At 39.9% G+C, this 12,881-nt stretch overlaps 1 protein-coding gene across 6 annotated transcripts in view; it reads right to left on the reverse strand.

The window, feature by feature from the left end:
• Window positions 1-11,176, reverse strand: part of RUFY2 (RUN and FYVE domain containing 2) — a 44,129-nt gene extending 32,953 nt beyond the window's left edge. For 2 of the 6 annotated variants that reach the window (XR_008426744.2, XM_053923313.2), the window contains exons 1-6: window positions 10,917-11,175; window positions 8,844-9,017; window positions 6,260-6,377; window positions 2,055-2,156; window positions 410-533; window positions 160-221 (exon numbers count right to left, since the gene is read on the reverse strand). Coding sequence is in view for 5 of the 6 variants with exons in the window: in XM_053923313.2 (XP_053779288.1) it covers window positions 160-221; window positions 410-533; window positions 2,055-2,156; window positions 6,260-6,377; window positions 8,844-9,017; window positions 10,917-10,920 (584 nt within the window). In the remaining variant the exon portion in view is untranslated. Of the gene's footprint in view, window positions 1-159; window positions 222-409; window positions 534-2,054; window positions 2,157-6,259; window positions 6,378-8,843; window positions 9,064-10,487; window positions 10,612-10,916 lie in introns of those variants that run through there. The other 4 variants (XM_053923314.2, XM_053923315.2, XM_053923316.2 and 1 more) reach the window with 3 other exon arrangements.
• Between the last annotated feature and the right edge of the window lie 1,705 nt (window positions 11,177-12,881).

Consider the following 12,881-nt stretch of genomic DNA (forward strand, 5'->3'; position numbering starts at 1 on the left):
TGCTGTTTAAAGCTTGTAAATGGAAGTGAAAACTAAATAAAGCAGGAACTACACATAAATAAAGGCAATAAAAAACACACTGTAAATAGATAGACCTCATACTGATTTGTAAAGACCTACATAAAAAAATACATGTGAAATAATTTACGAAAATCATACCTTTCTTTATTTCCAATATCATCTTCATTCTTTAAATACATGGAAAAATCAATCACTCCAACCTGAATTTATAAATAAAGTTATTTCTATTAAAGGGAAGAAATATCTGAAGTACATTTAACATGCAAGTGAATTTCATTCTTAATTTTTCTTTACTGTTTAAAACTTAAAGTAATAGTAATACCTGGATTAAAGAGGAACACTGCAAACTGAAAACACTCAGCGTTTGGTACTAATCACTTTCACTTACTTGTGAGTCTAAATCCTCTCCCTTTACACACAGATTAGCATCTATCACATTCAGGCCAACCAGTAGCCCAACGATTACTGCTCCCTCTTCTTCCATCATTAGTGCATGATACTCATAGAATTCACTGTGAAAATTAAAATAAAAACACTGAATCACAAATTTATTTCAAAAACTAAATTTTGTAATCTCAGCACCTTATTACAAACATGAAAGCAATAAATATTAGGTATCTTCAAATTAGCCTTTCTATATGTGAACAATTTAAAATTTTTGAAATTTAAATGTTTACAAAGAAAATGTAAAAGAGAACAAAGGCAATAAAATTGAAAAAGAAATTTGGAACGCTGAGGGAGACAAACAAAGATCAAAAGAAAAAGAGGCATCACTGAGGGCTGGAATGTTTGACTCTCAGAAGACACAGTGACTGACGCTATCTGATTTCAACACTTTAATTAGAGTTGAATTTTCAATTCTAGGATTTATTAAGACCCTTGGGATAAAGACTAAGGTGAGTAAATGAACATATGACATATTTCAAAGTCCATGTTCTAGTCAGAGCATTTGATATGTGTATTGCAAGTGTTACTAATAGAGAACCAATAAAAAATACTTATGGATATCTATATTCTAAAAAAAAAGTTCAAATAAGAGACTTGTGAAAGAAATTGGACAGTTTAAAAATTAATACTTGACAATTTATATTAAAAGAACTAGTTATCACTGTCTCATGCCTTCTTCAAGAAGTCACATGTACAGTATTTAATTAACTTCAATTAACCTTCAGAATATTATTGAGAAATTGCAGGTGCTTAAACTATGGTCATTCTCATTTAAAATACGGGAAAACCAAGATGTACAACTAGAGTCACAAGTAAACCCCAAACAACTAAATTCTCCAGGACATCAGATATGCACTCTAAAAGAACAGGAATAAATTAAGGGGCTACCATCGGCCCACTTCCTTTGAAAACTGATTACCTTGTTTTGACAGTCTGTCTTAACCATTTGGCCTTCAATTTAAACTGATGGTTTACAATACAATCAAAACAGTAGTTTGGGCATTCAAGATCTAGAGACACCTCTTGTGCCTTGGCTGCTGTGGCTCAGTGGATTGAGTGCCTGCCTGCAAACCAAAAGGTCACTGGTTCAAAACCAGTCAGGGCACATGCCTGGGTTGCAGACCAGGTCCCCAGGTAGAGGTATGCAAGAAGCAACCACACATTGATGTTTTTTCCCCTCTCTTTCTCCCTCCCTTTCCCCCTCTCTAGAAATAAATGTTTAAAAATAAATAAAAATAAAAAGAGACCTCTTGAACTAAAGCCCCAAATTCCACTATAAATTTTTATTCACAGAATTAACTGAAATTTAGAAAAAAATGTACCCTACACTCTAAAAAAAATGAAACTTAGAAATAAATTTCCCCCTTATCAGCTGATAAAAAGCTTGCAATATTCATTTTTTAGGCTATTTCCTAATCAATGTATGTCCCCCACAATGATCGTCTCACTCATTTTGCTCCTCCTTTTATTTTATGCCATCTTATTGTTTTTTATGAATCATTTTTTACTACATCTTCAATCTTTTTTGGAGGACAGGATATAAATGAAATAAAAAAAGAAAATGAATATGATTTAATGGTACTAACCTCAAGAGATCCCTTTGAATTATTAAGCAACGAAGGTAATCAGCCATTTTTTTTTGCATGAGGGCTAATCGAAGCCATGCTCTGGCACGACCTAGGGGGGTCCTAAAAAGTAAAACCAATTGGTAAGAAAACAGCCCCAGCCCAAAGATCTACATGTTCTATCTCTGCTGAGGTCCACATTAATAAGGAAAAAAGCAATTTATCACAGTTTTGTCTTCGTTTCTCTAGTTTTAAGCCAGCTCTTCAAGGGTGCAAACCAATCCTTGTGAACTATTTAAGTCCTAAGGTAAACCTGCATCTGTAGGACGTCTAGGTACCATTTTATGCATTGGAAGAAATGACTCTCTAAAAAGTGAGAATATTTCTACAAGCAACATTTAGTCAGAATGAGCTTAGCTTTCTAAAAATGAATATGCAAAATGAATCAATAGAGCAGTATAATGCCCTAAAAAAATAACTGACATTATATCCGACTGTAAAAAAATCGTAGCAAAGCTAAGAAGGTACCAATCTGGTAACTAATTAGAGAGAAATCACCAAGTTGCTTGCTCCTCTTTCAAATGTTTCCTTTATCCAATTATCCTTAAATATTAAATCTCATACCTTTCTATCATTTAGTAAAAATAAAAACAAGTTTTACAAAATATGTATGATTAGAGAAGCTATCATTTATACTTTTATATTTTCTTTTTAAAAAATCTTATTGATGATGCTATTACAGTTACCCATTTTCTCCCCTTTATTCCCCTCCATTCTGCACACTGCCTCTCACCTGCATTCCCCCTCTTCGGTTCATGCCCATGGGTGGTCGTACATATAAGTTCTTTGGCTTCTACATTTCCTATACTATTCTTAAACTCCCCCTGTCTATTTTCTACTACCATTTATGCTACTTATTCTCTGTACCTTTTCCCCCTCTATCCCCCTCCCACTCCCCTGCTGATAACTCTCCATGTGATCTCCATTTCTCTTGTTCTAGTTGTTTGCTTAGTTCATTTTTGTTCTTGTTATTTTTAGGTTTGGCTGTTAATAGCTGTGAGTTTGTTGTCATTTTACTGTTCATATTTTTGATCACCTTTTTCTTAGATAAGTCCCTTTAACATTTCATATAATAAGGGCTTAGTAATGATGAGCTCCTTTAACTTGACCTTATCTGGGAAGCACTTTCTCTGCCCTTCCATTCTAAAGGATAGCTTTGATGGATATAGCAATCTTGGATGGAGGTCCTTGTCTTTCATGACTTCAAATACTTCTTTGCAGCCCCTTCTTGCCTGTAATGTTTCTTTTGAGAAATCAGCTGATAGTCCTATTGGAACTCCTTTGTAGGTAACTGTCTCCTTTCCTCTTGCTGCTCCTAAGATTCTCTCCTTATCTTTAATCTTGGGTAATTTCATTATGATGTGCCTTGGTGTGTTCCTCCTTGGGTCCAATTTCTTTGGGACTCTGAGCTTCCTTCCTGGACATCCTGAAAGTCTATTTCCTTTGCCAGATTGAGGAAGTTCTCCTTCATTATTTTTCAAATAAGTTTTCAATTTCTTGGTCTTCCTCTTCTCCTTCTGGTACCCCTATGATTTGGATGTTGGAACATTTAAAGATGTCCTGGAGGTTCCTAAGCCTCTCCTCATTTTTTTGAATTCTTGTTTCTTCATTCTGTTCTGGTTGAATGTTTCGTTCTTCCTTCTGGTCCAAACCGTTGATTTGAGTCCCAGTTTCCCTCCTGTCACTGTTGGTTCCCTGTACATTTTCCTTTATTTCACTTTGTATAGCCTTCATTTTCCCCCTCTAACTTGCAACTATATTCAACCAATTCTGTGAGCATCCTGATTACCAGTGTTTTGAACTGTGCATCTGACAGGTTGGCTATCTCTTCAGTGCTTAGTTGTATTTTTTCTGGAGCTTTGATCTGTTTTTTCATTTGGGCCGTTTTTTTTTGTCTTGGTGTGTCTGTTATGTAGTAAGGGGCGGAGCCTTAGGTGTCCACCAGGGTGGGGCAACCCACATGGCTGCAATGTGAAACTTATATGTGGGGGAGGGGTCTGAGAGGGAACAATGCCTCTTGCTCGGCTCTCCAAAAGTTTTCAATCAATTCCTTGGCTACCCACAATCGAATTGGGCCCTTCTGGTGCTGATTCCCCAGGTGGATGGGCTTGTGTACATTCTAGGACCCTATGGGTCTCTCCAACAAACTCTCCTGTGAGGCTGGGAGTTTCTCCCACTGCCACCTCAACCCCCAAGGGGTTTTTAGTCAGAGGCTTTGAGGCTTTATTTCTGCCCCCCACCCCCACCCCCTGCACTGAAACACTGGGTTGCGTGATCTGTCTCGCTCCCCAATTGTTCCTCCCGGTTTATCTGCACTCTAATGTGGGACCACCCAGTCCACAAGCTACCGCCTCATCGAGTCTGCCAGCCACCACCTTGCCTGCCCTGGTCCTCCAGCCACCGCTTTGCCACAAGTCCTCTCTGCCCACGTGCCCGTCTCCGCCCCTCCTACCGGTCTGGATGAATGTTTCTTCTTTAACTCCTTGGTTGTCGGACTTCCATACAGTTAGGTTTTCCGGCAGTTCTAGTTGTTTATTGTTTTTAAATCTGTTGTCCTTTTGGTAGTGCGAGGAGGCACAGTGCGTCTACCTACCCCTCCATCTTGGCTGGAAGTCTATACTTTCTTATTCAGAGAACACTTAAGCAGGTAGTATGGGAGGAAACTTAACCTTCATTCTAACAGCTTGAGTTTCTTATGGCTTAGCATTTTAATGACTACTATTCTTTAGAAAACATTTTTTACTTTTGTAGAATTTGGCTTTTTAAAAACAATATGAGCCCTGGCCAGCGTGGTTCAGTGGACTGAGTGCTAGCCTGTGAACCAAAGGGTCACTGGTTCAATTCCCAGTCAGGGCACATGCCTGGGTTTCAGGCCAAGTCCCCATTAGGGGCCCTTGAGAGGCAACCACACACTAATGTTTCAGTCCCTCTCTTTCTCCCTCCCTTCCCATCTCCAAAAAATAAATAAATACTTTTTAAAAACTATATCAACATGTATTTTCATATTAACATGAAACCAAATCTTATAAATGAGATAATCCATGTAAAATAATGATCTTATTACCCTGATACAGTGCTTAATAAATAGCAGCTTACTTTCATCACTCAATTAAGAACAACTTGTAAATATTTAGATGTCATGATAGCCAGAAAACACTACCATATTCCCTATAACATACAATCCCTAAATTGTAAACCTGACTAAAAGAAAGCAAACTAATGGTCTGACAGAAAATACTAAGCATAAAAAAAATTATCTCATTCACAAGAATTAAGATAAACTAAAGGGAGCTCTAACATCCTAATCATATCCTAAAAAGTGTATGACCTTACCCTTAACAACACTTTCTACCTACAAAAAATTTTCAACACTCGTGAATTATTAGCTAAACTATTCAGCTTTTAGGACAGTTCATAAACATTTGCCTAGTGAAAGGCAGGTGACACTATAGGTCCCAATTTTCAATGAAGAACATCATTTGCACATGTCCCATGTGATATAGATGGCTTATCGGAGAACTCAAATCTCCTGAGACTTTGCCTGAATTTAGTCTCCAACAAATTGTTGCTGACTGGCTACTACTGCAAAATAGCTTAACATTCAGGAAACAGAAATGCATAATTGATACATCCTGCTTTAAAAGAACTTGCAATTTCCTGCAATACAATGCAGGATTAAAGTAAGTGATATAATAAAGACATGACTATAGTGTGAAAAACATAGAAAGAGCCCTGACTACTGTGGCTCAGTGGTTGAGCACCCGCCTGCGAACCAAAGGGTTGCCGGTTCGATTCCCAGTCAGGGCACATGCCTGGGTTGCGGGCCAGGTCCCCAGTGTGGAGCACATGAGAAGCAACCACACATTGATGTTTCTCTCTCTCTTCCTCTCTCCCTTCTCCTCTCTAAAAAATAAATAAATAAAAATCTTAAAAAAATTTTTTTTTAAAAAGAACATAAAAAGAAAAAGCAATTACTTATTACTGAAGGGGCTAAGAAAAACCATGAAATTTGAGCTGAACCATGAAGAATTAACAGAATTTTATGAGGAGACAATGGAAGAAGGCTACTTAAGGCTGAGAGAAGATAAATTAGAATGTGAAGTACTTTTAAGAAACAGTAAATATACTTCTGTGGTTATAGATGAACAAGTAATAAGATGACTTACTTAAGACCAGGTAAATCCCGGACACTAGCCCCTATTTCCTCCGCTTCTGGGTACAGCTTCTCCACTAGTTCCAAAGGACCCCAGATAGTTTTGTTGTAACTCAAAAATGATTTTCTTACTGAAAAAAAGGAAATATAATGCATATGACTTCAACATATGTATATAACTATAGTAACTTCCTTTTAAATATTTAATTTCAACATTTCTAGCAACATACAATTATTCAGAGACCCAATTATCAAGAACCTGTTAATCAGGATCCTGATATTTTTCTTTATCAGAAATATGTACCTTGGCCATTCTTCCACATCAGAAATATGTAGGCAGATAATTACAGTAAGAAACTGGGCTCACTATTTACCAGTACCAAAACAGAAAGGCTGAGGGCCCCAGAAAGTTGATCTTTATCAGTTTATCAAATAAAGCAAAGATAAATAAATATATTACTTTTTTTTTTTTTAATCCTTACCCAAGGACTTTTTTTTCCCATTGCTTTTACAGAGAGAGGAAGGGAGAGAGAGAAAAACATCCATGCAAGAGACAAGCATGAATTGGTTGCCTCCCAGACAGACCTGGTCCAGGAATTGAACCTGCGATCCTTTGGTTACAGGACAATGTTCCAACCAACTAAGCCACACAGGCCAGGGCTAGTTACATTAGTTTTAAACATGAAAAAATGTGGCTTTCCTTTTCCTTTATTTCATCTGAGATTTGGGTAATACAATACCATAAAATCACCTATCCATTTCTTCTTAAGACTGACCAGCTCTCTCCTGCAGATGCACTGTGCCTATCATATGCACCACCCAAGGGCAACCATGAAGCCAGGCAATTTTCCTTGGGGGAAAAAGATCAAACAGCACAAGTAGATTTATCATGATTCATTAAAACAAGCCTATGACTGTTAGGAGATGCCTCATGATATTTTGTGAAGTAAAAGAAAATAAAATCTGAAAAGTTTAAAATTTAATTATTTTGGCCACCTTTTGGTAAATTGTATTTTAACAAGTTGGGAAAAACTAAAAATCTATGTTACTATTATTTTTTTTAAATAGAAAGGAAATTTTCAAAAAGCAAGCCCTACCCTGACTGGTGTGGCTGAGTGGACTGAGTGCCAGCCTGCGAACCAAAGGGTCCCGTCAGGGCACATGCCTGGGTTGCAGGCTAGGTCCCCAGTAGGGGGTGCGCTAGAGGCAACCACACACTAATGTTTCTTTCTCTCTCCCTTCCTCCCTTCCCTGCTCTCTAAAAATAAAATAAATAAAATCTTTAAAAAAATGAAAAGAGTAAGCAAGCCCTGACTGGTGTGGCTCAGTTGGTTTGGTCATCTCCAAAGCAAAAGGTCACCAGGGACGTGCCCAGGTTGCAGTTCAGTATCCAGTTGAAGTATATACGAGAGGCAACCAATTGATGTTTCTCTCCCTCCCTCTCCTTCCCTTTCTCTCCCTCTAAAAATCAATGAACATATTCTTGGATGAGGATTTTTTTAATTTCTTATTTTAAAAAAGAAAGTAAATCTTTAAAGTTCTCATTACAAGAAAAAAAGTACTTGTAATTATGTGTGGAGATGGATGTTAACCAGACTTGTGATAATTTCACAATATATACAAACATCAAATCATTGTGTTGTATACCTGAAATTAATAAATGTTATATGTCAATTATATCTCAATAAAAACAAATGAATTTTAAAAAAGAAATGAGTATGTTAATAACATCACATAGAATTTCTCAAATTTTGGTGCCAAGGCTCCTTCTCAGTTTGAAGTACACCTTATTAAAACCATGTTTAGATAAATCCCTTCTGCTTTTTACATTTACCCACACTCTCATGCACCAAACTTCTAAGCCCTCCCACCCTACTCAGGCTCCTAGTGCAAGAAACCACATTTCTTTTGCTTTATAATAATCACCTTAGTAAATAACTTTACTCACATAGCTGTCTACACAGCTGCTGATCATCTGAATTAGAGACCAAAACTGTCCAACCATTATAAGTAAAAGAACAGTTATTATGTAACAAATGTTACATAACTAAATATAATACACTTTATACATAACATCATTCAACATGAACTGTATAGAAGAACACAATATTCACTATTATTATTGTTTTTAGGGAGCACTCACATTTCTACAATAACCCAATTTAGAAGACAATTTTTCTAGATATGTTCCCATGTGCTAAGGAAGTTTGTATTTCAATATCAGTTATTTTAATGTGTTTTGTTCAATAGGGCTTAGACTAGTAAAAAGAGTTCATATCAGAATCACCAAACGTGACATTTTTAATATAACTATAAATGTCCTGGAAAATGGAAAACAACTCAGAGTATGTTGAAAAACTTTTAAGTTAAATTTAAGTGATTTTTAACAAAACACTAAGAAGTAATCATTTTCTAACACCACCCATTTCAAAACATAAAGCAGTAGGATATTTTCTCCCAAAACCAACCCACCAAGTATTTTTAAATGTAAAGTAATCATAATTATGGCCTCAAAAGAACCCAAAACAAAACATATTTTCAAGGATGTTTAAGATGGGAGAGGGACTGATTCTAATTTTTTTTTAGTCTCACGATACCTTTAAGACCGTGTTTCAGACAATGTTCCATAACAACAAAGAACTGCTGCAGCGGGGGATAGTCAGAATCCAAAGTGCGGCCAAAGCTGAGAGCTGATTCAATGAGTCCTTTGATACTCAGTTTAGCCATGTTCAACAAGTTTGCTCGCTCTACAGCGGTGGGGTCTTTTGTAGCTGAAAGCACAAGAAAGGAGTCCAAGATCATTTGCAAGACATGACACTGAAAAATATACAAACTCTCTCCTTCCCCTAGAAAACCAATGGTGGCTTGTTTTTCCTTGGTAAACAAATTAGTCTTCCTAACTAACCTACACCCCTAGTTAACTTCACTGTATGTCTCTCTCACATAAACTATAGAACCCTATCATGTCCACTCCGGCCAACGTTTATGAATTATTCTCAAGATCCTGCAAAGTGGCTATTCTCTGGTATTTATTTTACTTTTATGGTACCCCTTAGGGAGGAAGAGGTTTTTTAAATGACTTTCTGTAGAGGTAAGTCTGGACTAATATACAACATGTTTAAGCGACTCATGCGAAAGGTGGAGAGCAGGAACCACCCAAGGATGAATTCCAAGGCAAAAAAAATTTCAGAATAAACTGGCAATAAAATAAAAGGTAGTTAAAATTCTAAGATTCCAGTATTACTCACAACAATCATGACAGATAAATAAAAACACACTGACAAGAGAATACAGGGGAAGCCATTCGATTTTCACTCATTTTAATTATCTTGTTTTTTCATCATAACTGTTGTTCTGTGTTGCGTGACTCCTTTATTTTCCAAAAGGAAATACAAACAGGGTCCGGTTTTACATTAAGTTTCCCTGCCCTTCTACACAACTGATTCAGCTGAGTAACAAGTCAACAGATATATTTAAAAACTGATTTCAAATGATATTTTCAATTCACAAAAAATATTTTTTCCTCCCCACAAATTTTATTCTCCGTTTACTTTGAAATTCAGATGCTCCCCCATACTCTCATACCGTTCTGAGTGGCAGGAATATTTTCAGCAAACACAGGTGACAAAATCAAGTGCAGAAAAACGAAGCACTTAGTAAAGCGTTTCATAATCTCTGACAAGTTTACTACCCCCGAGTAAACCAAGGGTCCGTTTTTTCTTCACTGAACAAAAAGTCCAGGGTTCCCTATGATCTAGTATTCTAGTTTTAATCTCAGATAGCCAGGCAAAACATGCAAACAGCCACATGGGCAATGACCTGGCTAGCAGGTGGAAAATCTCCACACACGTCACTTCTTCAAATCTGCACAGTGCTATGACTCCCTCTTTTTTTCGGGGGCGAAACCACTTAATGTTTCATAAGCTATGGAAATTCTCCATTTTTCCTAACAGTTTCCATCACGATCTGTAACGTACGATGCGACAACTAGACAAAGGGTGCCTCTGCAGCGCTGGGCGGCAGGTCCGGCCTGGGCGCCGGCAGCTTCCGCGCAGACTTCACACCGGCCGCGCCCCGCCGGAGCTGGCACGGGCGTCCCGCGGCTCGCAGCCCGAAGCACAGCCAAGGGCCAGCCCCGGCATCTGCCCGGCCCTAGAGCCCCTTCCCTGCCTACCTATCTCCCCCGAGGAAGACTGTCCAAAAGGCTCGGGGCGCCCGCGGGACCCAAGCGGAGGGCTCACCGGGGGCTCCGCACGACATCGCTGCCCCTCCCCCGCCCTCGGTGTCGGGGACCCAGGCCAAAACCTGAGACGCGTCTTCCCGCTGCCACCCCCAAACCTGAGATGGCATCGCCCGCCCCCGACTGTTCCCCAGACCAGGGACCGACAATCCGGCCGGCCGTGTCCTCGCTCGCTAGAGTCGACGGACTGACAGCCCTCGCCTTAGGCCGCAGAGCTCGGGCCCGAGGGAACTAGGGGTAGCCGCGCGTTGCCATGGTGACCCCGCGCGCCCCCGCGTCCCGAGCTGCAGCGGCCTAGCCCGTGCCGCGTTCCGGCCCCAGTTCCGACCCGGAGGCCTCGGTGCCCGCCACCGCCCGTACTCCTCGTCCGGCCGCGGCCGTCAGCCTAGGACGCAGGGCCCAGAGTCCGCTCTCGGCCCGCTCCCCTTACCCATGGCGGCGGCGACGGTGGCGCGGTCTCGGGCGGGGACTGCCTGGGCCGCGCCAGCAGCTCCCTTCAGACGCGCGGCGGCCGCCACGGCGTCAGCGAGCAGAGCCGCGGCGGCCCACAGCGCTCCCGGCGGCGGGAGGGCGCCCGGGAGCTCCGCTGCACCGCGAGCGGGGCGGGGGCCGCGGAGCCCGTGGCTAGCCGGGGAGACTCCCGCCGCCGCTAACCCTCTTGCGGCCCGGTGGACCGGAAGGAGGGTCTGTGGAGCCGGAGGGCGGGACCCCGGTCGGAACGCCCGCCTCTCACCCTCGGGGCTTCCAGACGCCGCGCTCGGGACGCCGGTGCCAACGGGGATGAGCCACGTGCAAACGTTTCCATCCGCCGGGCCGCCGGGGTTTCCTTTAACGCACCTGACCCCTTCCCTTTCCTCTTCACGCACTGGTAGGAGATGAAAAGAGTTTAGAAAATCTGAACCGATTAACAGTTGGCAGGAATCTACTGAAACTTCATACAGCCCAAATCCTGACGTTCAAACCATTAAATACACTGGTTCGTAAAAAGCAATGGGGATAACAGACTAACGGAAGGATCACTCAGTAAAGTATATAAATGTCTAATCACTATGCCCTACGCCTGAAACCAATGTAATATTGAATATCAACTATAATTGAAAAAAATTAAGTGATAGAAAATGCAATGGGGATCGATTTTACTAATCAAAGAAACTAGTGTCAAGATAAAGCTAGTGTTTTTTCATTTCAGGAGGAAAAAAAACCTCATGGTCCGATGACATGGTTTAACTTATATGCGTTTGGGAAAAGTGAGCTATTACCTAGTTGGATCAGCAGTTGCTAGAAACAGACCGAGGTGTTTCTTGAAAATGGAGCAATGTTTTCTTGTCATTGCTTTGGCCATTAGCAAGTTTTGTTATGCTGCTTTACTGCTTTTGGTTTTTAATTTTATTTATTGTGAGTAAGCATACAGGGATGAAATGTACAAAACATATACACAGTTTAAAGAATCACTATAAAATAAAACAGCTGTGTGACCACTACCAGAGTGCGCATAGGACAGAGCCATCATCCCTGGGAAATGCCACTAGTCACCACTCACTCGCAGTTCTCCTAGAGGGTAAACACTATTCTGCCTTTTATGAGAATCTTCTTGCCTTTTTTTTTTTTCTGTGTTACTACCACTCAAGTATGTTCCCTTCAACAATGTAGTGTACTTTTTGCTTGTCTATAAACTTTTCAAAAATGGAATAACACTATGAATTATCTTGTTTCATTTGCTGAACGTAATCCATGTGCTTGAGGAGTTTCCAGGTTGTACATACATCTTGGTGCCTATAGCACCAGAGTCTCTAGGGCATATAATTAAGAATAGAATTACTGGGAATCATGTATACCTTTCTTTAAATTTACTAGATAATGCCAAACTGTTTTAAACACTCTTCTCAAAATTAACACTCCTATCAGTCTTTCTGTAACTCCCTCTCCATTCTAATACTCGAATTGTGAGAATTTCTTCATTTTTGGAATATCTTGTGGGTAGGTGATTGTATGTTGGGTTTCTGTTGTACTTATCATTACTGATGACATTGAGCACTTTACCCATGTTTACTATTTGGAGATTCCCTTTTGCAGAGACTGTTCAGAGCTTTAGCCTATTTTCCTACACTTACTGGATTGTACAAGTTACTAAACATTCTACATAAGTTTGGTGTCGTTACGTGTTGCCAATAACTTCTGGCTAATATTTTCTCTCTTTATCAAGACCTTTGATTAATATAAATCTTTAATTTTCTTTTAGTTAAACTTGATTTATACTTTAGAGTCTTGTTTAAGAAGTCCTCCCTACCCTAAGGTCATGAAGATAACTCTTTTAAGAGTTGCATAGGTTTGCCTTTCATATTTAGGCCTGTTATTGCACCCAGAATTGACTTTAGTTAATGGTATGGGATAGGGT

This window comes from Desmodus rotundus, chromosome 4 (assembly GCF_022682495.2).
Source record: "Desmodus rotundus isolate HL8 chromosome 4, HLdesRot8A.1, whole genome shotgun sequence".
Classification (NCBI taxonomy): Eukaryota; Metazoa; Chordata; class Mammalia; order Chiroptera; family Phyllostomidae; genus Desmodus; species Desmodus rotundus.